General features: G+C 51.4%; 1 protein-coding gene across 1 annotated transcript in view; it reads right to left on the bottom strand.

Annotated features, from left to right (window-relative positions):
• Window positions 1-26,891, bottom strand: part of DENND2B (DENN domain containing 2B) — a 53,921-nt gene that overhangs the window by 18,445 nt on the left and 8,585 nt on the right. The window contains exons 2-12 of the mRNA XM_019629264.1: window positions 21,282-22,556; window positions 17,783-17,919; window positions 9,724-9,875; window positions 7,929-8,144; window positions 6,890-6,986; window positions 6,253-6,297; window positions 5,021-5,205; window positions 3,976-4,085; window positions 3,685-3,754; window positions 724-801; window positions 22-162 (exon numbers count right to left, since the gene is read on the bottom strand). Coding sequence (XP_019484809.1) covers window positions 22-162; window positions 724-801; window positions 3,685-3,754; window positions 3,976-4,085; window positions 5,021-5,205; window positions 6,253-6,297; window positions 6,890-6,986; window positions 7,929-8,144; window positions 9,724-9,875; window positions 17,783-17,919; window positions 21,282-22,556 — 2,506 coding nt within the window. The remainder of the gene's footprint in view (window positions 1-21; window positions 163-723; window positions 802-3,684; window positions 3,755-3,975; window positions 4,086-5,020; window positions 5,206-6,252; window positions 6,298-6,889; window positions 6,987-7,928; window positions 8,145-9,723; window positions 9,876-17,782; window positions 17,920-21,281; window positions 22,557-26,891) is intronic.

The following is a 26,891-nucleotide window of genomic DNA, read 5'->3' as shown; positions in this document are numbered from 1 at the left end:
AAGAGGCAGCAGAAAACCTACCTCGTTGCCAGCACCTGGCAGGAATGTCTTCACTTTGATGGTCTTCCCTGGAGCAGGGAAGGGCGACTCCATGAGACTTCTCATGAACGGATAGACCAACGCAGCAGAGATCCCACGCCGTCGCTCCACCTCATCTAGGACCTGTGCCCCCGCCAGCAGCCCAGAGAGGAAGGGTGTCAGGGCGCTGCCCTTCCCTACCTCCCGAGCAGAGAAGAGGGCAGCCTGGCATCTGATCAGCCTCGGACAAAAGCTGGGAGCAGGAGGGCTACCTTGCCAGGAGCTTCACACCCTACTTTTCCCATTTCCCTTGGCACTCACTGACTGCTCTGCTTCCTAACCAGTCCTTGCCTAAGACCCCAAGAACTGAGTAGCTATGCAAAGGAAATATCACTTGAGAGTCAGGTCCTTGGGTACTTTGCATCCCCAAGGTGGTCTCTGTCCCCAGAACTCCAGCTGTGACATTAGCAGACACTGCTGGTGCAGGAGCTGGGGACATGCCAGCTGGTTTGAGGAAGAGCGAGGCTTGGGCATCAGGACGGAGACCGAGAGCTCGCTTCCACTTGCTCTTGCATGCTCTCTTTCTAGCGCCCTCTCACTCACACACACACACAGGTGGTTTTCTCATCTAAGCTGGCTGCAGATACTCCGATGGGAGCTGTCAGCTGGGAGGAGGAGGAGGGAAGTAAGCCAGAGCCCTCTTACCTTGGAAAACAAGCCGAAGCAGCCAAGGCGGCTGATGACACAGTATACCTCTGGCAACCGAGGTCCTTTCCCACTTGGCTGAGCCGGGACAAGGAGGAGAGAGACAAAGACACAGAGAGTGCATGATTACTATATCTGACTCCTTTTTCTTGGGACCTGAGGACTAAGGACTGCTCTTCTAGTAGAAGAAGGACTCCAAGTCTCTTCTAAACCTCTACTCAACCGGGTCCCAAAGGAGAGGTGGCCACTCTTCGGGGGCAGGCTTGAGCCTCTGGTGGGCCTTCCAGCCGAAGGTGCCAGGCTCCTGCAAAGCACCACACAGGCTCCACCCTGCCCCCCAGGAGGACAGTGATGAGGGCTGGCAAAGGACAAAGCAGTTTGGCAGAGGCTATAGCACGATTTGTGGATTTACGTCCCTAAGGCTGAGACCCCCAAGGACGCAATGGCAATGAGCGGGACCTGTGTACATTCTTAGCAACAGCCATGTAGTCTCTGCCCCCCACAGAGGGCATTCGGCAAACATTCCTTTTCTCAGTTGCTCTTTTCTCCCTTCCTTGACCCATCCCCTTCTAGGAAAGGTCATTGAAAATAGATTAAGAGAAGCAAACTACTATTTATTGAATGTTTACCACATCTGAGTCCTGGGATTGGTACTTTACAGAAAACTCATAAGACAGGCATGACTATCCTCATTTTACAGATGAGTAAACTGAGTCTAAAAATGTTAAACCACTGCCCAAGGTCATGTGTCTAGAAGTCCTGAGACCAGGAATCTGTTTTGGCCTCTGATTCGCTGTCTTACCTCTAAGGCATGCTGCTTTCTGACCGGACGGAAGAGAAAGAGACACAAAGGCACAGGACAGAGGGAACAAAGAGAACAGAGATTTCACAGGTAGGCGGCTGGAGAAGATGTGCACTGGGAGCTCCCTGCGCCAGCAGCCCCCAAATGCAGGCTGAGGTGAGTCCACAGGAGTCTACTTCTCCAGCCAGGGGCTGGCAGGACTCTGGCTGCCTCTGGCTCGGAGGCCTGGAGTGCCTGGCAAGGCCTAGTGGGGTGGGAGGAGAGCAGCAGGTGCTGGCCCCTCATGCAGGCAGCTAAGCAAATACAGATGGGGCTATTTCAGTCTCCAAACCTGCTGGCCACACGTCACAGATCTAAAGAGAAGGCAGAATCTGTTTTTGTCCATATTAGGCCTGAAACTCACTCCTCAATCTTTCCCTCTCCCCCGCCTCCCCTAAAGCCCCAAGTGATTAAATCAAGTATGTGGGATTTGGGTTAGAATCATTGTGTCCAATCTGCAGGAATGCCGAGCTAGTGCCAGCCCCCTTGGCAGGGGCCCAGCCCAGGCCCTCTCTGAGCACGCCAGGACAAACATGCTCTTCCCTGGGGGCAGTGGGCCCGTTGCAAAGGAGCAGCTCTGCTCCATCTCTGCTGCAAAGGGAGCCTTCGGAACGCTCCCCTCCAGGCACAGGTGACCCTGGGGCATGACGGCCTCTGCCTGGCCCCCACTGCATTGGCACTGCTCCCCATTCCCTTAGCCCCGCTCACTGGGCATTCTATAGCCATATATCACTTCTCCCCAGATCAATCTTTGGGGTGATCCAAGAGTACCAGACTTGGTGTTAAATGGATTTGGGAGTCAATCCTGGCTCTGTCCCTCACTGGCTGTGTGACCTTGGGTAAATCATTCCACTCTTGAGTCTCAGTTTCTTAATCTAAAGAATGGACATAATATTACCTCATAGGCTATTATGAAGATCAAAGAAAATGACATACTTTAAGCATCTAGCCTGGAACATATAGGTCCTAAATAATAATTTATTCCCTTTGCCTTCCCTTCTATATTGAAAACCCTACCTCCTCTGCTCGACTATCTGAAGTTCCTTGAGGGTAAGCTCTATGTCTCATCTTTATGTGCCTTTAACATGTTAACAGGCATTTGATATGTGTTTATGAATGAATGAATGAATGAATGATTGGCCCCAAATCCTTCATATGGGGTCCCTGCTATACAGTACCCTTGCCGAGGAGCCCCCTCACCTGCCCCTAGACCAGCATCTTGTGAGGCCTTCTCCCACTAAGGCCTAGGAACCCTGAATCATAGTCAAGAACCCAAGCCAACAGCATCCCGGGTGAGCTCCAGGACGGAGTGCCATAGAACTCTCTTTACTGTTACCTTGACCTATTTCCCAGGAATAATGGGAAGAGGGGTGGGGAAGGGCTTCTCTCTCTACAACGTGGCTTGTATTTTCAAAACCCTCCCTTTCCCCTGAGTTCAAGGCATCTCTTCCAGAATCCCAGAGAAGGGGCTGCTCTGCTCCTACTCAGCCTCCAGCCCTACCAGACCATGGATAGGACACCTCCCCACATCAGCCTGGCCAGGTATGGAGGTGAGGAAAATTGTCCTCCACCCAATCGGATGCACACACACACACAGTGCTGGGGTGATAGAATCCTGCAATCTGGGATTAGCAATCAGAGCTCAGAAACCCGAGGCAAATGAATGACAAGAAAAAGTATAGGCAAGCAAAAAACATATCATGGCCCAGTAGAAGGCGAGCTACTCTCTCCCCTTATTACAGGTTATCTTAGATCCCCGGGCCCAGTCAGAGAGGCCACTCTGAGTCCTGCCATCCCAGGTGTGCCTCATCTGTGAGTGTGTGTGTGTGCATGTGCGTGTGTGTACGTGTGTGCGCACGCGTGTGCATGTGCATGTGCGTTTGTGTGTGTGTGCGTGCGCGTGTACATGTGTGTGTGCATGTGTGTGCATGTGTGTGCATGTGCGTGCGTGCGTGCGTGCGTGCGTGCGTGTGTGTGTGTGTGTGTGTGTGTGTGTTGCGGTAGCCTCAGGGAGCATACAAGGGAGCAGAACATAGGATTTTATACAAGCTGAAGTTGAAGGGCACACAAACATACAAACACTGTGGCCCAGTCCCTGAGGACTGAATGGCCCTACTCACCAGTAAGCGCCTGCAGTAGCCAAAGCGTCTGCTGCCATCCTCCCCAGTCAGCATGAAAGAAAAAGTCTCACTGGAACAGGGAGAGGTCTGGCATCAGGGAAGCATCAGAGGACCCAGGAGACAGCCCCCAAGAAGAGTGACTGCCATCCCAGGGAGGGGGTGAAGGGCCAGGTTGCTGTAGGAGAGGAGGCTGGGACTAGGGTGGGCCCATTCAGGTGCTCACTGCTATGGGGGTAAAGAGGCCTTGCTCCCTTCCTCCCTCTAGCCGGGCCGGGCCGGGCCGGGCCTCACCTGGTATACTCTGACACAGGGAGCCAGTCCTTGGCATCCGGGAAGCAAAACTGGGGAATGGCCCTGAGCCGCTCCTCCGCCTCCCGCATCTGCTTGGTGGGTCTGTCCAGCTACAGGGAAGAGGAATACGAGGAGAGAGGGATAAGAGAAGGCATGGAACCTGGGGGTGGTGGGGCTGCTGAGAGGCATCTCCTCCCCTGAGAGCCCTAGATGGCATCCCACCAACCGGCATGCCTCTCAGCAGACCCTGTCCCCACTCCCAATTCTCACAGAGGGGTCTGGGTATGGGCTGAGCCATCATTTATTCATTCAACATAGGCCAAATGAGCACTTTCCATGAGGCACCTGGCACCTTGCCATGCGCTGGGGCTACCAATGGGAACAAAGTGGACAAGGTCCCTGTTCCTGCACATTCTGGTCTGACACCAATTTCAGAGGGTGTCACAAATGAAATAAATAGGGTGATATGACAGAGAGAACTGGGCAGGGAGAGGGGCTACTTTAAGGTATCTGGAGAGATCTCCTGGGAGAGGTACTGTATGAGCAGAGAACGAAGGATGAGAAAGAGCCAGCAGCCATGTGAAGAGCTGGAGAGAGGACGTTCCAGGCAGAAGCAGTTGTGGAGAGAAGGGTGTGAGCGTTAAAGGAAGAGAATGGAGGCTGAGTTGGTGGTGATGAGCAGGGAAGGGGTGGTGGCTGAGAGATAAGGGAGGCGCGGGAGATGAGAAGTGACTGCTAATGGGTACAGGGTTTCTTTCTGGGGTGATGAAAATGTTCTAAGATTGTACAACTCTGTGAATATACTAAAAGTCATTGAATTGGACACTTTAAATAGGTGACTTATACAGTATGTGAATTATAGCTCAATAAAGTACTAAGAGAGTATATAAGCAGGAGAAGTAGCTGGCGTCCCTCGTCGTCCCTATAAACAATTTGGATTTTATTCTAAGAGCCCTGGGGGGTGCTGTCTCCGCCCTCCTCCTCAGCATAAGCACTGGCCCAAACTCACAACCCCTGAGCCCTCTCTTCCCTCCTGCAGCCTCACCTTGGGAAACTGGTAGGAGACTTCAGGGAGGTAGGTGTTCCGCGATGGCTTCTTCTTGAGGGACACCACCACAAAGTACTCAAAAAGCTCCCGCTCCTGCCACTCAAGCAGCTCCAGCTCCAGCGTTCGATAACTGGGCGCACGCTTCAGCATCGACTGGATGTGGACTAGGCGTTGCGTGTGGGCTGGGGGTGGGTCACACATCAGTGGACAAGCAGGCCGGACCCTCACAGACCCCACACTAGCCCCTCTCCACACCAGACTCAGGGCTGGGTCTCTGTGGATCAACTCTAAATGCACAAGCTCAGTCTGACACACTTACCCAGCTAGGTCTGGGGGAGACGCGGCAGGGGCAGGGTGTCTACGTCTATACAAAGGCTCCATCCGCCCTGACAGAGGGAACTCCTGGTCTGGGCCTCCTGGAGCTTCTGGGGGCTGTGTGGGCCAATAGGACTGCCCAAGCCAGGCACACCCAGGGATGTAACACTGGCACCCACCCGCCCCTGCCCCTGTGCCAACTGGACTAGAAGATAAGAACACCCACGAAAGCCTTATTGTTGGGCCCCTAGTCCTTGGACTTGAACCCTTTGTCCCTATCCCCAAGCCCAAGTCCACTTGCCCGCTTGGCTGGGGCCAGCAAAGAGAAAGGGAGCTACTTCCATCTACTTGAATCACCAGGAAGGTCTAGACAGGGTTTCCCAGTAGAGAAAGAACAGAGATTTGTCCAAGGCCCCTGGAATGTGAAGGTCCCAGAACCTTTTCAGGGAGGTGGCAGTCCTCCTCTCTAGGGAAAGGGGAGGTGAGTGGCCTCAAGGCCTCCAAGGACCAGTTTCCTCAGACCACGGCACATTTCTTATAACCAGAAGAGGTACTTAATAGCCTTCTGAACCCATCTCTGACCCTCCAGATTCACATTTACCAGGCAAATCTAGCACCCAATTCTCACGGGTAATGGCTTGGGAAAGTATGGGCAAGGTCCCTAGCCTGAGATCGGGGCAAAGGGAGACATTTGAAGTGAACCGCACAAGGCTGGGCTCGCACGGCTGCAGGGACAGACTCCTCTATAGCTCCTTGCTCTGCTGGCCCGGGATCCTGCCGGCCTGTTGCCTCTCCAAACCAGGCCAATCTGGGACATGGGAACTACACATGCAAAAATGCAGAGGAAGGGAAGGCTGAGCCCCTACAGCCAGGGCTGGGAAAGGGTTCCACGCTCCCGGGGAGCCACGCCTCACCTTTGAACCTGTCGTCAGAGTCGCTCTCGCTCTCACTGTTCTCATCTGCAAAAGTAACAGCAGGAGTGCATGCTTACTGAACCACTGCCCACAGCAAAAGTTTTCTGTGCCCTCCTCCCAACTCTTCTCACAAGTGATGAATCTGTACCTAGTCCGGGCTCCTAGGGGCCCACGGCCAAGTGCTGAGTGGCCTGTGGCCCAGGTCCCTCAGAGCTCAAACTGCAGGTGCTCATCTATATACAAACCACCATCCATCTGGTCCAGGTCTGGGGAAAGCTGGAGGCTGAGCCAGCAGAGAGGCCTATGGGCGTGAAACACAAGGGCCCTGCCTCCAGGAGACCAGGATTTGAAATGGGAACCAGACCACAGCGCTCAGTAAGTCTGAGCTTTCCTTTTGCCAGAAGCAGATTTCCATACCCACCTCCCTACTCAGCAATCCACAGCCCAAAGCCTGAACCGGCCCATCCCAGGACTTCCTTCCCTCTTTGGTCCTTCCCTCCTATGTGACCACTTCTTGGCAGGACTCTACCTGCCTAGGAGGCCCACAGAAGGGTAAACTGAGGCTAGTCCATGCCTCTCCCTGTTCCTAATGCCCAAGGGCCCAGACCTCTGAACCAGTTCAGGCATCAAGGCCTACCTCTCAGTGACGCTGTCTCAATGCTGGACATAGACAGTTTTTTTAACCTCTTCTTTCCTCTCTTGGCATTGTAGATGGAGTTAATTCTTTGGACAAGCTGGGTGAGAAAAGCCGGAAGGATGAGAGAATCTTAACACCAACTACCCCTACTTCCAAGAAGGCTGATTAGTACAGGCCACGTGTTCCCTTACTGGCCCAAGCCTTCTTCTGCCCTCTCCACACCAGGCCCAGTACTGGTCTCCCTGCTGCACTGACTCCAAGTAGCTGCCTGGTAGCTCTCTATCTACCTAACCCCCCAAGTGGTCTTCTGCTCCATTAAATTTAGTTCCCTAGAGGAAGGAACTGTGATCAAACTGGACAGGATGGGAGCTTCTGGGTCCCAAGAGTCACTGAACCGAGACAAAGAGCTCCTCAGATGCAATAACAGGAACACGGATTCGTCCTTCCCCTCTGGACTACAACCTGGGGCCCCGACAGGAAGGAGCTCAATTCCCATTATTCCCAAGCATTGTTTGCAGGCTAAAAATACCATTTGGCTAAATCCTGCTGCTTTTTGGGCTGAGGATTTGGGCCTGGCTCCCTGTGTGTGCAAATCACTGCTGAAAACTCTCAATCCTGAGAGTTATAGAAGGGGAGACCCATGTTTAAGTCCGAGGTCTTTCAAAACCTGGAAATGCTTATGCGTGCACAGAGACCTCCAAATGCACACCCCCCACTCGCTAATGGGGGGCCTCCTGAGGACTGGTTTCCACCCACCCAAAGGCATGGAACGTCCCCTGGGTGCCGAGACTGGCCTGTTCTAACGTCTGCCTATCATTTATCACTTAACACAGCTTTATTGATAAGAAAAGGGGATAATTAGCCAGATGAAAAAGAAAGGCCAGTGCATGGACCCAGAATATGCTCAGGGAGAATCGAGGAAGCAGCCCCAGAGGAAGGAAGGAAGGAAGGAAGGAAGGAAGGAAGGAAGGAAGGAAGGAAGGAGAGACATGCTACCCGCCTGCCTGCCCAGCAGCCCAGACCGAACTGGGGAGGCTACCTTGGGAATGCGGCGGGCCCGGCGGCTGGAGAGCAGCTCGCTCGTGGTGCTGAGGCTGTCCTCATTGAGGCTGGAAGGTGAAGACGGCAGGCTCAGCTGAGCCAGCAGCAGCATGTCGTCATGGCTGTGCCTCTTGGGTAATCGTGGCAGCCGGTGGCTCTTCCTTTCCGACCAGTTCCCACTGCGCAGGGACTGGCTGCCGGGTTTCAGGGAGAGCTGGCATGGGGGAAGAGAACACGGGAGAGGAACTCACCCCTGAAGCCTCAGGCGGCATCCATCTGCTAGGGCCTGGACATAGCAGCCACAGGCTGGCATGCCTGGCTCCCCGAAACCCATCCTGGAATTCCCATCCACCAGGGTTTCCTCTTTCAATTCAAGACCTCAGCTGCTAATCAGCAGGTCAGGGCTAGATTAGAAACTTGCTTCCACAAAGGAAGTTTAATTACTTCTGCCAGAATAAAGCAAGCAGAGGCTGAGAAAACTGGCCTCTCATCTGAGTGGAAAGAGAGGGCCAACTGGGAATTCTGGGAACTCCTCCTGAGCTCTGGGACAAGGCTTAGACTTTGCTCGTGACTGAGCCTGGCTGATGGAGGGTCTTCCCGCCTCAGCCCAATCTGGTTCTAAAAGGCTTCGCTAGCAGAGGCCATAATCTCCGTGCCAGCCTGGTCCTGCTCACTTCTCCCAGGGGGGCACACAAAGGCTCCGGGCTCTGACCACCAAAGCCCAGCAGGGAAGGTCTCACAGCCAGCCGGCTCCCTCGCCCACACGGTCCTGGCCTGCCTCCACCCCCAGCCCTGATCTACTTTCTGCCTCGCTCCGTCTAGACCGACTTCCCATCCTATAGCACAGGGCACCTTACTCTCAGCGGATCCAGCTCGCTGCAAGAAAAGCAGCGCCCTCTGCAAACTCAGCAGGCAACCCACCCATTGTCTAGACCTGGCATTTCCTCTCATCACTCTTCCGTAACTCCTCCTTCCTCCCTCTCCCCCAATTTCCTCCTCCAGCCCAATCGGTCTGGCAATACATATTCAATGGAAGCCTGTTTGAACAGAGCACATTAGGAAGGTAAATCTTTTATAAACACAATCATATCATTCCAAAGCCAGAGGCGATAATTTTTATATTCTCTAGCCAATGTTATAAAATATCTGGGCTCCTCCATTTGTATAGAGAATCAGAGTTGCCTGGGTTGATCCAAGAAAGCATCTCAGTTCTCCTGCCTCCTCTCCACCCTGGACAAGGGCAGAAGGAGTGAACGGGCCTCCTTTGACCCTTCACCTTTCTTCTCATTCTGCCTTCTGTCAGTCCATTCGTCAGAGATTCATTCTTCCTCCCTCCAACAGGAGTTGGCTCCAGGTCTCGTGGACACCTGGCTAGCTCTCAGATCTGGTTCTTGGGCCTATGCCTGGCTCCCAAATGCTAGTGCTGAGATCATTTCTGCCAGCGCTGCAGAATACTAAGACTCCAACCAGGGCCCTGTCTTCCTGTTTCCCACAGAGGAGGAATAATAAGACAGCAGACTACAGGGGCTCCTGCCTTAGTTTGGCAGCTCAGAGCTCTCACACTGAAAGGAAGATGATAGGACAGGATGCCCCTAAGAGCATGCCTTGATTGTCCACAAGGGCTTCAACATGACGGAAGTCCCGGAGTGCAGAGCTCTTTCCTGAGGTCACCTCCTTTGCCAACACTAGTGAGGGGAAAAGGCTGAGCGGAAGCTGGCCCAAGCCTTAGTAGAGCAGGCCCCCACTGTGGCCCTCATGCTGACCCTACAGGCCCAAGTGGGTGCTGCCATTACCTGAGTAGGTGGGTTGTTGTACTTCCTGTCCTGAGGACTCCACATCCTGTGCAAAGAGTCCAAGGAATTCTCAGACAGTTGCTGGGATTTTCGTCCCGCTCTTCGGCTCTTCAAGTCCACATCCTCATATGGATTCTCCTTGGGCAGCTCTCCTGCAGAGGAGGAAAAGTTAGAGTAGGGGGAGAGAGGAAGATGGAAACATACGCACTCTCACACACACACAAACGAGCAGAATTCCTATGAACCAAAGAGAATGGCTTCTGCCTGGCTCTTCAGCTCATGAGTCATGCAGCTGCCTGTCTGCAGTGGGAGGCTACAAACAGATCCTGGCTCCAAGTGCAGAAGCTGAACCCCCCACCCCCGGTTCAGCTCAGCCTTGTCTGGCCTCTGCTTTATAAATTCAGGGATTGCACAAGACTGGCTCAGCCACCCCTGCCTGTGCCCAGCCAGAGGACAGAGCCAACACCAAGCATCTTTCCTTGGCCCCAGTCCCTCTGCTGCAAAACCCCCAGAGATATAGAGTCAGAGATACACAGTTCAAGGTAGAAAAAGCTTTCAGAGGTCACATGGCTGTCCCTTTACCCTTTTACCGACTGCTTCCTGAGGACCCACTTTTGGAGGATGGGCATGGAGGAACTCTACAGAACTCTAGGGAGCAGGTCTTTCCCAGGCCTCCTTCTCACCTATTACACTGCTCAGCACTGCTGCAAGGCAGGTCTACTGTCTGGTCCACGGAGAGAAACCCAGCACCAGCAGTGAGTGCTCGGTCATTATTTACTTAATGAACAGCTCTTACCACTGTGTCACTCTATTTCCTCTACCACTGAGCTCAGCAAAAAGAGAATGGTCCTCACTCCCTTTTTGGAATAAATGCCCCTGCTGTGACACAGGGGAGGTGTGAAAGGCTTGAAAGGAGTCTGAGCCAAATCCATGGCAGCAGGCACTGGAGTGGCAGGACCAGGGAATGTCAGAGTCCAAAGCCCAGTCCCTGCCCTTGAAGAGCAACGCCTTCCCACAAAGCCACCCCCGCCTGCCCCCTTCCCTCCAACACACGCCCACATGCCTAGACTTCTCTAAAATACAGTATTATGAGCCAGGTCAGTCCTGCAGCAGCATCACGGTGGTGACAAGGTCCCTGGGGACTGGGAGTATCTTTCCATATCCACTCCTCCATTATCAACACCACTGTGTGGGACCTGCGACCTAGGTACCAGTGACCAGAACCAGGCTTTGCCGGAGGGAGCACACGTGCTGAGCCCCAGGGCTCACTCAGCTTTTCTCTGTTCAGCAGCAGGACTGAACCTGCTCAGTGGGTGACCACTGAGCCCCAGAGAAAAGGATCTGAGACTGGATCAAGTGGTTCCCAACACCAGCTGAGTCCTCAGCAACTGAGCAGCCGTTTTCCTGTAACACAGTCATGATATGAAAATGACTTGTCTCCATTCCAGAGCCCTGACTAAGCAGAGCTGGCCCAGCAACCCTGGCTCAAGAAGCCAAATATTAAACCTGGCATCCCCTGCATGTTTTCCCCAGCCTACCCCACTGTGGGCACGCAGGAGGAGTCAGGACAGACTCTGTACTTCTTGGCCCCTCTCCAACATATATCTTGTAGCAGTGAGGTGGGGGATCAAGAATTAGAGAATGAAAGCACGGTCTTCTTGATCCTGGAAAATAGGACCAGAGCATCACTGTTCAGATGGGGACAGGAAGAACATTTATTCCCAGCTCATGAAAGCCAAAGTGCTGTGGGCCAGATGACCAGCCAGAGATCTTATCATCATCCCCCAACCTTGTCTCAACTCCTCTAGACAGGGATGACCTTGTCTCAACTCCTGCAGATCAGACTTTCTCCAAACTGCTGACATTTGGGGCTGGGTAATTCTTGTCATGGTGACTTCCCTGTACGTTTGTATGATGTTTAGCAGCAACCGTGACCTCAATCCACTAGAGGACAGTAGCAACCAAAAATGTCTCAGCCACAGTCAAATGTCCCCTGAGCAGGTGGATGGATGGGTGGATGAATAGATGACGGAAGGACGGAAGGAAGGAAGGAAGGAAGGAAGGAAGGAAGGAAGGAAGGAAGGAAGGAAGGAAGGAAGAAACTGCTCCTCCTTAATTAAGAACCACTGCTTTCATAGGGAATATGGCTAATAATATTGTAATAACTATACTGGGGTGCCAAAAAATGTATACAAGTGGACACTTTGGTCAACGTTGCTCAAGCAGTAATTCGCTGTAATTAGAAGTGTCTGGACACTGATGGTAACCACTCTGAGCACCTCTTGTAATTGCAGAAGTCTAATGTGACTTGTATTCATCTTTTGTTATTAGTATATATTGAGTATTATGATTTTAATAGTTTTTTTCCTTTCTTAAAATGTGTATACATTTTTTTGGCACCCTCTGTATATGGTGTTAGGTGGGTACTAGCCTTATTGGGGTGATCACTTCATAAGGTATATAAATGTCTAACTGCTACGTTGTACACCTGAAACTAATATTATATTGCATATCAACTATAATTGAAAAATACATTTTAAAAAAAGAACCACTGGGCCGGCCGAGTGGCGCGATGGTTAAGAGCTGGCTTGGGACGCCAGAGGGCCCCGGTTCGGATCCCACATATGAGGGCCAGTGACACTGCCCTCTACAGCTAAGATGGTGAACAGCAGCTCAACCTGGAGCTGGGCTGCCATAAGTCACCAGCCAACAGCATAGGCTGCAGCCCCTGTGGCAGTGGGTTGCCATGGGCTACCATGTGTAGCCAGCAGCCAGCGTGAGCAGCCAGCAGCCGCAGTGAGCGGCCATCCAGAAGCCGGCAACTGATCTGCCTCGCCCGGGAAGAGCGCAATGACGGTGCCAACTTGGGCCAGTGAAGCAACGTCCTCCACAGCTAGACTGAAGAACAAAACGACAGCAACTTGTCTGTTCCCCTTCCCCCAATTCCCCAGCACTGTTCCCATCCCCCCAATTCCCCAATTTAAAAAAAAAAATTTTTTTAAAGAACCACTGCTTTGGATGGCTGTTTCTACATAGTTTGAATACCATGACGAGTCCCAAATCAAACCCTCTTTTCCTCCATCCATCCTTCCTCCTCCCTCCCTTCTTTCTTTCCACATAATCAGAGCTTTGAACATTGATACAAAATCCCAATCTCCAAAAAAACAAAAACAAAAACACATGCAGGAGACTGAGGCCCGGGGAAGCAATAGATGTACAATGTTCATGCACAGCAGTGACAACCTGGGAGGAAACACTCGGGAGCAGCCAGGTTCTCAGCACTAGTCTTGCCTCTGGAAACTAAGTTTCAGAAAAGCCTCAAATGCCTGCTCCTCCTGCCTGCCCAGTCCTAACACCAGCCTCTTTCTTCTCCAACAATGTTTAACATCCTCTCTGATAGAACCAGGACACTGATCATTTCTCCAGGAAACGACCGCTGGCCCCGGCCCAAGCCCTGCCTCCCCGGCCTCAGCTTGGGCCCTTCACAGCCCTAGTTCACCTGCTACTCTCAACTTCCTAGAGTGTTCCTGACGACGCTTTTGGAGCTGTCTCACAGCGATACTCCCAGGTACTCTCCAGGTAGTAAGGGTGCCCAGGGGATGGGGAAGTGCAGAGGCTAAGCAGGCCCTGAGTCCTACAGCCAGTAACTGAACCTGCTGAGATCACGTTAATACCAAATCAAAGGCTTAGCGTTGGGAGAGGAGGAGGCCTGGGGAATAGGGCTTCCTCCAGGGGAGCAGAGCTACAGCAAGGCTGGAGAAGCTACAGCTGAACAGGGAAACATGGTGAAGATTTAGGAGGGGCATGGACGGGAGACAGAAAGCCTGGCAGACCACAATACTGATCTGCGCATCTGCCCACACAGCTTCCCTGAGGGCAGCCCCACCACCCTGTGAGAAGGAGAAGAGGTACGCCCTCTTCCCTGGAGTCCTGGTCCTAAGCAATCCCATCTCATCTCATGAAGCTGGCTGGGGAAGCCAGAGGTCTCAACCCTTCCCAGCTTTGCTGATGAGATAAGGGGACAAGGGCATGGCCAAGAATTTCTGCTTTGCACTCTTTTAAAGGGGCTGTTCAGAGCTCAAATTTATCACACTGATTCTCTTGAAGGAAGAACCCAGCCCCTCCCAGCCCTGCCCCCTCTCCTCCCCACAGCTCCTTTGGTCATTAACCACAAGTGCCAATGTGCCCCCTCCCCCCAACACACACCCAACTGGAAGAACCAGTTGGGGAAGGGGTGTGTGTGTATGTGTGTGTGTGCATGCTTAGGCACTGAGGATTTCTCCAAACAAAATCCTAAGTTTCCTGGACCACACCCACGGCTAGGGCCCTGGGTCTGCAGCTTCCTTCCCCATCCCTTTCCGGGTTCCAACTAGCCTTTTCTCCAGGTTCTCAGCCTCTCCACTGCCTCCCCCAACCCCCTCACTCACACACTCACACACACACACACACACACACACACACACAGTAGAGGGAGGGTCAGGATAAAGACCCAACTCCCCCCACAATGCATAGCACATCATAGATAGGGAGCTCTAAGGAGTCAGTTGTTACCCACCCTCCAAGTCTGGACACCATTTCCCAACTGTCCGGGGACTGATCCCTGGGCTGCACCTCTTGGCTGCAGCCTCTATGCTGTGAGGTGCCCGCCATTCCTTACTGCTTCCCGGCGTGGGGACAAACAAGAGAAGAAGGCAAAGAGAGCAGAGGCTCAAAAAGCTTTGCAGTCAGGCTGACTGGCGCTGTCCCCAGCTCCCATCCCACTCAAGTTCCTGGAAACTGTCTCTCAGCCTGAGCTAGCTGACAGGAGTGGGAATCTCTGGAGGAATGCAATCCGGGCTCCTTGGTCAGGCGCCGAGGCCACTCCACACAACTCCCTATCAAGCTGCTTCCTTGCGGGTATTTTTTTAAGAGTCAGGCTCAGAATGCGAATGATTATAAGGCTTTGTAGAACGGCAGCATCTTCCAGGGGCAGCTGTCAAATTGGACAGGCGAGAATTAACAGTCCCAGGAAGCACCAAGGCAGTCACTTTGTTTTTGAACCCCTCTATTGCAAATTAGCAGGATAAACCTCAGCCTATTTTGGAGAATCCCACCCCAGTTCCCCAGGGTGTAACGCCAGCAAACTCCCAAGGCCCCTCGTTTAAATCCACTGTTCAGAAAAAAGATATGATAGTCTCTGGCCCTCAACCTCTAACAAGCCAGGAACTCCAGTCCAATCGGTAGGTCCCCAAGATGGGAGATTTAGCACCGGTGTTCTCTCCCCTGCTCCCCTGCCCAACCCATTCCCTGCCCCCACCTCATTATCATACATCCCAAATTGAGCTCTGTCTTTCCCTCTGCAAGAGCCAGGTAATACCAAAGGAACCTGAAATGACCATAACCTCACAGAGCACAGGCTGGGTCAAGAACAGAGAGAGGCTCCCGGGAAGTCAGGCGCTGGTCAATTCAAGGCAAAAGGTGAAACTGACATTCAGGGCTCAGCAACAAGCCCCACCCTCACCCCTCAAGCCTCTGGGGGAGGGTCCAAATTCTTGAGCCTGTCTCCAGAGATGGAGAAAGGGATGAATCAACCAGAATCTAAGAGAAAAATATTCTCCCTTGTATTTCCCTCTAGCCTCCATGGTCAGGTCTAGAAGTCCAGACGGGGCCATTGTGAAAGATACAAATAAGGAAAACATGCCCAGGACACCTAACTAACTACTGAAACCCACCCCAAAGCAAAACTCGGGTGCCTGGGCTACTCCCCGGCCCTCCCTCCTACACCATCCCCTTGAGTCTTCCCCCATTCCAAAATCTAGTGAGCAGCTGAGGAGCACGCCGCAGCTCCAACCTCACCCTGTACCAGCCCTTACCCACGGCTCTAGCTCAGCCATCCAAGAAGCATCCAGGCTGCTCCTGTATTTTCTTGCCTCCTCAAGTAACATCCCAAAGTGGCAGGAAGTCCCCTCTACTGAGTGGGTAGGCTGAGGCCCAGACACACTTGCTTCCCTCTTCCTTTTCTCTACCCTGACCTAAGAAGTCCCAGAGAACAGTTCTGTTGCTCAGGACAGTGGCTCCAAAATTCTCACGCCCCCACCCCCCACCAGACACTGCCCCCAGTAACCCCAAACAGAGCCCTGGAATCATGGAACCCCGGGCAGTTCACATGGTTGAAGCGTCCTTTTTTCTTACGGCAGTTCAGCCGATACAGGAACATTCCCCGACCTGAAACCCCTGCGCAGCACAGAAGGGCTGCTGAAGTTTCTCAGACAAGAGATAACAGGGAGGCCCGGTGTTGGCCGCGCCTCCTCTGCCCACTGCAGCAGCCACACGGGGTGCTCCCAAGGGCCCTGGACACTAATGTCATTACAGTTTCTTCCAAACTAGAGGAAATGGGAATGTACTTGCAACACGGGTGGGAGGGAGATGGGGCTGTGCCTCTCTCTGATCCCCACAGCTCTTGACCTCAACTCTGGGTGACCCGTGAGTACAAACCTTGTTCCCAGTGGTAAGGGAAGGGGTCTCCCTCCCCAAGCCCCTTTGCTGTTCTAGGGGATCTCACTCGCACAGTCTTCCTGTTATATCCTCATTTTGGATGGCTACAGGCTATCCGCTCCGTTCCCGGGAAAGTGGTGCCTATGTGGATCCAAGCACTGCCGCTGGCGCCCCAGAAATGCTGGCCCCGCAAGCTCTAAGGAGCAAACTATGAACCTGATGGCTCAGATCAAATGAGGGAATAGATGATTCTCTCCTCCTAAGATTCCACGACCTTATGAGAATCTAGGGGGTTCTTATCCCCTAGGACCAGTCTTCTCTAATGTGTTAGCTAAGTTATGTTCTCAGCCTCAAGGCCTAACACAGAGATAAGACAGAGACAGAAACAGAGCTGAGAGAGGGCGCGGACACGTGAACCAGCACGCAGCTTCTCTTCTCCTCACACCCCACACTGGGACACCCGTTTTACCTGAGCAGAATTCAAGCCTCCACCAGAGAATGAGGCCAGAATTAAACCAAAAGCCAAAAAGAAACCCAACCCAGCCTAATTATTGGTGTTTCATTGACCCCCAAACACAGGTTTGCCGACCCCAAGTTCTCCCAGTTGTTGGAGGACAATTCCCCAAGGTGTGTTACATTTCTGACCTTCTGGGCAAGAGAAATCAATGGTTCCAGATTATCTTTCCTAATATATTTATATAGCAAACAGTCTTGGAAGATAGAAATAGTGTCTCCCTCCAGGGCAGAGGCAGATGTGTTTCCTGACCAGGGCAATAAGGGTCATGTCTTCGCATGGGCAGCTTTGCCAGCAGCCCCTTGACAAGATGGAGTTTCCTAAGCTGAGTGCAGCCTCTCCCTGGACCTCCTCCTCACTGCCCACTGGGACTCAGAAGCCAGGGGAACCCATTTGAACGCTACGCTCATGCTGCCTGTTGTGCCACAAGTAATAACGTCCTTTTTCTACGATCCAGGAGTCTTGTGCCTTCTGCCAGTATCTGTGAGACTGGAGCAGGCTAAATTTGTTAGCTTGCAGGCAAAGTAAAATCTCAGATGCTTTCCCAGTTCTTGACACCACTTACTTTAAGGAAAGAGAAAGGGAAAGATATAGCAAGAAACCAGGTACTGGGCTAGATACTCTGATGTGTATTTTACCTCATTTAATCCTAATAATAATCCTATGAAGTATTACTATTATTATTGTTGCTGTTTTTGTTATCATAACATTATCATTTGAGAAAACAGGTCTCAGAAATGTTACATGAGTTGCCTAAGAACACATAGCTACGGAAGGGAACCTATGGGACTCCAAAACCTTCCAAAAATAAAAGAAAGGGAATGATGTGGTTTTCCGCCTTTTGTGGTCCCAGAAGCCCTTTTGGTTTCAGTTCATTCAAGGCCAGGCTTTAATCTCTTAGCTGCTCAGTCTTTGCTAAACTGCCCCCTCGGATGCCCATTTCCTTGAGAAGTTCCAGAAGCTGGGCCATGTCTGTCCACGGTGAATGAACTGGAACCCGGGGATGTCCCCCCATTCCTGTTCTTCTGTAGCCCAGAGACAACCCAGCCCACCACCTCGGCCACTGCTTACCCACAATATCTTCATAGGCATTCTCTTCTAAAGTGCTTTTGGATCCAAACTTGGGTTGGCTCTCAGTACCATTCTCAGTGGGAGAAGAGGGGTACAGGGACTGGAGACTGGATGCATCCTCAAACTCAAAGGATTTTCTGTGGATAACAAGAGCATGAGTCATTCCGGCTGAACCAGATTCCTAGGGCCTTGTTAGAGAACGGCCATGGGCACCAGCAAAGACCAGAGGTCCTCCTCACAAGACCAGTTACTGAGCAAAGCACAAGATGGATCCAAACTTACCACCCCAATGAAGAGCTAGATGGTCTGAAAGGCCCTAGCCTGGGTGACTGCAAATAATGCCAATAACAACTACCACAGCCAAAAAAGGTACTTTGTGTCAGACGCTGTGTCAGGTGCTTTAGTGTGTTATTTCATCAGTCTTCACAATGCTGCTGCTAGGTATTGTGCCATTTCGCCAATGGGGAGACAGAGGCTCAAGGAGATGAAGCGACAGAGGCAGGACTCGCCCGGGCTTTAACGTGGGCCTCTGAGCCCTCCTTGAGAAGTATCTGCCATTGCCACAGGAACTGAGTGCCTGATCTGCCTTCAGAGTCTCACATCATGTCTGCATCCTGGCAAGGGCTCCCGCACTGGGTGGGCAGTAAAGACTCAACACAGGACGGGTGATGCCCAGGGTTGTTTGGGGATCAGGGAAATAGTTGGTGGTGAACAGTTTGTTGAAACAGGAGGGGCTGAGTCCTCAGAACAAATCACACCACTTCTGAGGTGGAACTACAATAGGAGGGCACCTTGCAGCCAGAAGCTACTTCTAAGATATCCAGCTTCCCTTCAGTGAGTCACCGGCTCCATTCCATTCCCTGGATAACCTTCCCTTCTACTGCGGAATTTCAAAAGCAGTTTGTTAACTCCTCAGAAACCCTGAGCCCACAGCATTCTCTACTACTCTCCTTCATGGTGGAGGCACTTCCCTCACCTAAGACTTGACCCCAGCTGTGTCCTCTCCCTCTGCAAGGCAGGTCCGAGCAGGCTGCTGGGGAGGGAGAGAAGGAAAGGCACTGACTGAATCCCTCCTCTCACCCATTCACACCTCCCTCTTCTTTTGGGTACAATTAGACCTTCCGGCCAATGAAGTCCTTTCTCTCTTGTTTAATGGGCAACTCCTGCTAAGGGTCCCGGGATGCAGGTCAAGGACTAAGTGTTCTAAAGGCAACATCTTGTTCTCAGCTTGCCTGGCTACTCTGTAGCATTTGACACAAGCACACACTCTACACTGGCACCCAGCTCCCTTTGCCTCTATGACACGGCTCCTCCGAGTTTTCAACGGCCTCTCTAGCAATTATTTTTCAGGCTCTTGTGAGGGATCCCCTTTTCCATTTGCTTTTCAAATGCCAGGGTCTCTCCGAGTTCTGTCTTCAAGACTCTTTTGCTCACTCTGCACTTTCTGGGGGTCCAATATTGATGGCCATCACCCTATCTACCATGGTGACTCCCAAATCTCTGCCGCTGGCCCCAACATCTCAGCCAGCTCAATATCCAATGACTGAGCACAGTGGTTCCTGAATGTTGGCCCTCAGACCTCTACTGGTCTGAGACCAAACTTCCACTGATGTATACAGTGGAGTCAACATCTTACACAGGTAGTTCTCAAGTCAGCACAGAAGACACAAATTATGTTCAGCCAAATTATCCTTGAAAATCCCTCAGGAAGGTACCATGTCAAAGACCAACACACGTGTCTTTCATTAAGACTAATATCTACCTCAGATTTCTTAACAGATTTGTTTTTCTTTGGTCCAATACCAGAAGAAATATTTGGCTTGTCTTTTTTAAAAAAAATTACCAAGTATATTAAATATAAGAATCATACCTGGCACAATAGATACAAACTTACCATCTCGTGCTCCTCAGGGGACTATGCTCACTGTGTGGGAAGGCAAACCAAACAACCTGGACTTTTTGAACCGTTTTTCTTTTTTTTTCCAAGAGCACAGATTGAAATTTGCTAAGTTAATTCTTACAGGAAGCGAGTCTGCCATATATGGTACATGTGTGTGTATATCTTCTAGATAAGTATAATGTGTGTGGGAGTATGTATAAAACCTTCAGGCTGATGTACTGTGGCCCCATCCTCCCCCTCCCTTTCACCCAGCTGCTTTCTGCTGTTCTAAATTTAGCTCAGCAACTCCATGAGGAGGCTTCCTTCACTCCCCAGGCTAATTTAGATGCCTCTCCTCCCCTTGGGTCTCTGCAGGGCCCTGCACTGACATGGATCAGGGCACGTAGCACAGCATCTATGATTTATTTGTGCATCAATCTCCTGCACCAGACCACGAACTCCTTGAGTGGAAGAACCATGTCTTATTGGCCCCTTTCTCCCCTTGAGCAGCACAAGGAATGGCGCACAGCAGGCTCTGGGTAGGTGTTTATAGAAATAGGTGAATAGAGACAAAGCAAACACTCTCGGAGGGCTGTTAAAAACTTAAAGAGCCAGCTACCCTTTGCAGAGGGCTCTTGTGACTCACGGCTCTGAACCTTCGTTCTTCCTCTCTGCACATGTCAGGAAAATTTCTATATGAGGTGGGATGTGCTGGATGAAGCCGGAAGTGTGGGGTCAGACTGAAGAATCCCAGAAGTGAAACAAACCCGAATGCCCACCTGACTTTGAGTTAGAAGAGAAAGGTTGGGGGGTGGGAAGACAGGCCCTCCAAAGGAAGCCGGCTCCCCAGACTACTCCAATTCAGAGAACATGCCTGTCAGCTTTCCCTAACTCCAACAGCTCCAGCCCCCAGGTCACGGTCATTGTGGAGATGGCCTGGGGAGTCCGGTTCAGGAATGCTGAGACTGACGGGAAAGCAATGCGAGTCTCAGAACAGGTCATTCTTGGACCTGGCCGAGAAGTAGGTGAAATGTTCTTTCACTCCTTTCCTATCAGTCTCCCCCTTCAAGATCCAAGGACCCAGGCCCAGGTTCCTATATTGCCAGGCAGCACTCAGGAAAGAGGAAATCCTGTTAAATGTGTCAAGACTATTGTGTTAATAAAAACATGCAGTATTCAGACACTGCCGCACTCAGAGAAAGCAATTTCTAATTATTTCAGGTAGTCACGAGGCTAAGATCCTACTGGTCTTCTAGTCACTGTCTATTCTGTCTAAAAACAAGGTGGCCCTCTGCTTCTCACAGAGGACTAAGGAAGTTCCAGCAGGGCTCGGGACACAGCCTAAATCTACTCCAAAGGCTACACCCAGTCAACATTTTCAGTGTACGGCATTTGGAAGAAGTGCTGTTACCCTCCTACTTGTGTTTAAGTACCCTTATCCTGCAAGAGCAGAACAATCTCTTTGTCACCTGCGTCCCGTTACCACCTAACAATTATCTGGTGCTTCAGCACTTATAAGGCACCACTGACTGTGACCCATGACTACCATCTGCTTTGGCATCCTCCACTGAAAAGAAAGCCACCATGCTCAGCGACAAGACGTGGAGAGGCATGCATTACCTGCTCTGGGACTTGCGGTGCCCACGCACGTCCTTCTTGGGTCTCCGGGTGACTGGTGGGGCTGGGGTGGAGGGCAGGGGTGGTGGAGCAGCAGGCGTGGGTGAAGGAGGTAGACCATTGCTTGGCTTACTCTTGGGGTTCTTGTCGGCCTCATATTCAAAGGTGCGCTTGGGTTTGGGGACAGGATTCACAGCGGGATCTGGGGAGCTCTTCGATGGCAGCAGCTGGGAGCTCGGGCTATTCCCAGGGGTCCCTGTCTTAGTGGAGCCACTGCTTTCCCTCTCCAGGGGTGGGCCCGCCTCCCCCCCAACTCCAGCCACTCCTCCTGCCCGGATGCCAGCGCTCACACTGGCGCTTCCTGTGGGTTCCTCCAAGGCGCCCAAGGTCCCAGGCTTCCTTCTCCCTCGGTCTACACTGTAGCAGCTGCTGGGGAGCTGGGGGAGTCCCCGGCCTGGTTGCTCCTTCAGGGCCTGTTCAATTTTCTGGATGCGACTCAGCACTGCTGAGCTCTCCTTCCTGTTACCATGCCCCCTGAGGAAGGCACTGGGCTCACTCCGGCCTGGCCGTTTCTCCAGCCGGTGGAAAGAGTCCCGGACAGGGAGTGCCTCTCCCTCCTCCTCGGTCTCAGGGTAGGAACACTCAGAGAAGGTCCTGCTCATCCTCCGGAGGCCCTTGAAATCAAAGGTCTTTTCTGAGCTACAGGGGGACGGCACCACGCTGGGACAGCCCACGCTGGGGCAGCCCACGCTGGGGCAGCCCTCACTGACCGCCCACTCGCCCCCAGAGCCCTCCCGTTTCTCTCCACACATGCTCATCCTGGGCAAAGCCTCTTGGCGACCCTCCCATGCTGAAATCTTCTCCCGGATGCCCAGGCTGTGGGCACGGGGGCCAGTGCGGTTTTGAAAGATGCTCCGTGGGCCAGCTGCTGGCCCCAGGGATGGAGTGCTGTGGGCAAGAGGGAGGCAAGCAGCTATCCCCTCTACATCCTGGGCTGCCCCTTGAACACTCTCCTTCTGGTCTTCTCTCTTGCACACTGAAGGGCTTCCGTCCAAATAACCAAAGCTGGTGGCCTTGAGGGGACAAATGGGTGGTGAAGTGTCTGGGGAGGAAGCTTGAGGATTTTGGGGTGAAGGATCACGGGGGTGCCAGTCCTTGAGGAGCAGCCGGGAGCTGGAGCGGCTTGGGTACCTGCAGGCTGACGTTTCACTATCACTGAGGGGGTAGATGGGACTCCTTGGTGGGGAGAGAACTGGAGGTGGAGAGACTGACTGAGACCTAGGAGCAAAAAAGAAAGAAAAAGAAGAGAAAATGGCAGTGAGTGACCTGACAACCACAGGCATCGTGTTTGAATCTTAGAGAGCTCAGAACCTCCTTCCCATAAAACTCTTAAGCTCAAAGTACTCTATTTAAGTAATGCACCTTCAAAGCTGTCCTCAAGAAAAGAAACAGCTCCTTGAGCACAGCAGGCCAAACTCAGTGGGCCTCTTTGCCCGATTCATCGCCAGAGACTCCTCGTACTGTCAGAAACAGAAGCCAGTTCTACGACAGGTGAGAGCATCCCAGGAGTCTACACCTGCCAACTAGAGAAGAGTTAGACCAGTGGCGTGCTGGTAGATGTTTAACAATCAGTTCTCTGGGGAGAAAACATAGATATGCAGCATTTGCCAAGTTCCACGGTATAAATGTATAAATGTTCCTACCAAGGCTGATTTTGAGCTATCGATTTGATGACATTGAATGTGGAGTTGGCAAGGGGTGCTAATGATCGGTTTTCATAAGCTGGTATAAAGCAGCTCCATTTCCTGAAGTAGCCCCCAAATACACTCAAGCCCTTTGATCTGTCTCCTTAACAAGAACGCTCCCTCTGAGACTTCCACTACCAGACACAAGCTCCTGCTCCTCAGCCTGGGTCTTGATCAAAATTCAGATCCTTAAAGGTCTCAAAAGGATCAGGAGGGCCCCTCAAGACAGAGTCCTTTCCACTCTAACTGAGAAGGCTAGGGGGAGGGGAGGGCACCTCCTTAGGCAGCTCTACTCTCCAGCAGTGGCATCCCATCAAACACCAGCCACTTCCCAGCTCCAAATCTACATACAGATCTTAGCAAATACCGGAAATAGTTCAAAATAAATGTTTTTATATATATATTGACTCGTTCAATCTTCATCAAAACTCTATAGCGTTATTATCACTTATTATTATCCCCATATTATAAATGAAAAACACTAAGGCATAGAAAGGTTAACTATCTCATCCCAGATCACTCAGCTGGTACATGGTAAAACCAAGACATGAACTTACACTATACTATGCTGCCTCTCTAAAGAGGCAGCAGTGGCCTCTGCCATCTTTGTGAACCACCGGGGCCCCCAGACACAGCTCAGCAGAAATCCCCACAGCACAGGGCACAGCCCTATCTTTTTTTTTTTTTTTTTAATTAAAGTTTATTGCGGTGACGATGGTTAGTAAGGTTATATAGGTTTCAGGTGTACAATTCTGTACATCATCTATATATCACATTGTGTGTTCACCACCCAGAGTCAGTTTTCCTTCCGTCACCATATATTTGATCCCCTTTACCCTCATCTACCACCCCCTCGCCCTCCCCACAGCCCTATCTTGAATGCAGCATCATTCAAGTGTCTGAGGACCTCTTGGTCTTCCCTACTAGACCACGATTTCTCCTAGGTGGGGAGACACATACTCAGTATCTGGAAGGTGCTCAGTGAATGATGAACAAATGAAGAAAAAAAGAGATAAAGGTGAGCTTATTGCATAGAACTATGAGCATAATTCCATTTCAGTACACTTTTCTAGTTGTCTACTTGGGTAACCACTGTAAACTTTCAGAATTCTTCCCAGTTTTAGTTCAGCGACAGCAGGGCTTTGCCGACACTGCATGCTACAAAGGCTTATCTGACCCTCATGTCACACATGGCCCTCAAAGAGCTGGACAGTCTAGCCTCGCAGCCTCCAGAGTGCCATGCCATCCACAGGAAGGCAGCCAGCTGCCCCCGAGCCAGGCTGCTGTCACTGCTTGCTCACACACAGAAAACTGGAGCTCGGGTGAGTCAGGGATTGGCCAACAATTCCCTGTTGGGTCATAGCCTCTGGCTGCCCCCGATCAACAGGAAACCTCAACATGCTTAAGTTGTTTTTAAAAGTGCAAGTCAAACAAGAGCCTTCCCACGTGTACATGGGCACAGAGGAGAGAAATTCGGTGCCTAGCCAAGCCAATGACCAAAGGACTCTGCTCAGTGAGGAAGTGTGAACAGAATGAACCTCAGCACTCCCCAGGGTAGGCAGTGGCAGGGCGATATGCCAGACTTGAGCCTGGGGAGATCCCAACCTCCTTACAATCGAGAGAGGCCTTAGGTCCCTCACTTATTTTACTGAACCATGGATGCGAAAGGTCCTCAGTCTAGCCCTGAAAGCCAATGAGTGTCTGGGCTACCCAAAGGACTCTACATTTCAGTTCTTCTCAGTTGGAAGTGGAGAAGGTGCCTTTAATAGAGGATAGCTTTATCAACTGTTTATTCATTCAACAAATACTGAGAGAGCACTCTACCATGTGCTAGGCCCTGATCTAGATGCTAGATATAAGAATAAACAAGAGACAAAAATTCATGTCCTCGTGAAGCTTAATTTCCAGTGAGAGATGAGAGGCACCTAATGAGACTCAGAATCTCTTAGGAAGCCTTTTCAGGCTACATATGTCTCAAATCTCAGGACATTTTGATATATGCTTACCTAGGGAGGTGTCTCCTCCACCCGCAAGATGAGAATTCAACCAGTCCATGAAGCCACTGTTACTTGTGCGGGGGGTGGGGCCTAGGGAGGGTGGAGGGGGGGGGATTGGGGGCTTGGCAGATCCCATAGGTGGGACAGAAAAAGCGTTGATGATATCTGGTCTAATTCCAGCATGCTTTCACAAAGAATAATTCTTAACCTCTCTTAGCAGTTCTAGCATGGAGAAATCCCAAGTTAAAGGATTCTCTCAATGCCTAACCTGCTTTAACTGAGGTTTAGTTTATCTCCTCTCGTAAAGAAAAACACAGAGAAAAGACTGGCCCTTTCCTTTAAAGGTCCTGGTTGAGGCCCAGAGCTGCAAGGGCTCCTTGCCGAGCCTCCCCACACAGGCCAGGCCCAACTGGGGATGGGAAAAGGGGCCCCATGCTGACCTGGGGCACAGGCGTCCGTGGGCTCATCACAGAGAGGGCAGCATTCGCTCACTCCGCGTCCTAGGGATGAATCTGTAAACAACACACATAAGGCCCTGCCCCTCCCTCATGGGGCTGCGACTCTCACTTGAGGGTAGAACTCACTGCTATTTCTCCAGGTTTATTAGGAATGTGACCATGGGCAAAGCCACTCACTCCGGAGCTCTGAGCTTCCAGTTTCAACTCCTCAAAATTGTGCTAACTACACCACGGGGCTGTCATATGGGGCAAGTGTGATTATGGATGTGAAGAAATGCTGTCGTACACTGTAACTCACCATGACTTAATTATCATTAGTATTGAGTTTTTCAGCAGGTTATTCCAGGCCAGTTCTCAACAAAGAGTATGAACACCATGACCTTGGGGTTCAGGTGTCAGCATAGCCACTGAAAAGTTACTGACTTTGGGCAAATAACCTTATCTCTCTGCACTTTAATTTCCTTGTCTACAAAAATGGAGGTTAAAAGAACACGTATCTCAGAGGATTGTTGTAAGGAGCAGAGACCAACGATACAAGTCATGTGTGGAGCTCAGTAGCTAACACATAGTCTTCAATCTTAGCGTGGTAATCACTAATATTAACAGGGAGCTGACGATTCAGAATCACTGCTTGGCAAGCTTTTTCAAACAGCTAACTTCTCTGTCCCTGGATTCTAAACATTTGGGGTGGGAGGGGGAGGGAGTAAATTAAATATGGCGATAAATTCTTTGCAGCTCATGCTATCAAAAGGTGGAATCTATTTTTCTGTCCCTTGAGTCTACACTGATCTTGTGATTTGCTTTGACCAGTAGAATGTTGTGGAAATTAAGGTGTCAGAGTTCCAAACATGAGGTCTCACGAGGCCTTGCAGTTTCCCCCTTCACACGTTTGGAATGCTGCCCTGAGACTGTCATGTAAGGAAGCCAGTCTAGTCTTTTAGAGGATGAGGGACCATGTGGAGCATAACCAAGGCACCTCAGCCAACAGCCAGTTACCACGTGAGCCTGACATGGGAGTGTGGTCATCTCAGCGCCAAATGAACCACCTAGATGAGTAAGCCCAGGGGAAACCAATAGAGGAACCACTCGGTGAATGCGCCGAAAGGTTAGGAAATAATAAACTGTTCTAAGCCACTACATTTTAGGGTGGTTTGCTACAATGCGAAGCAGAATGATGCAGGTGGGAAAGGCCAGGCTTGTGCATAATTGGTCCGCCCCCTCCCAGTGCAGAACCACTGCCTTGGGCCTTGTATCCCCACGCCTGTCTCTTTCGCATCCCATCCACAGCGGGGCTGAGTGTCTTCTCACACAGTCTCACCCCTATGCTGCTTTATGCTTCCTTCACCCCTGATTTTTACTGCTGCATTTCCAACTCATTCCACAGAGGAGAGAAATTCGGTGCCTAGCCAAGCC

This window comes from Hipposideros armiger, unplaced genomic scaffold (assembly GCF_001890085.2).
Source record: "Hipposideros armiger isolate ML-2016 unplaced genomic scaffold, ASM189008v1 scaffold_834, whole genome shotgun sequence".
Lineage (NCBI taxonomy): Eukaryota > Metazoa > Chordata > Mammalia > Chiroptera > Hipposideridae > Hipposideros > Hipposideros armiger.
Note: the sequence above shows the minus strand (reverse complement) of the source record. Positions and strands in the feature narration are given on the sequence as shown.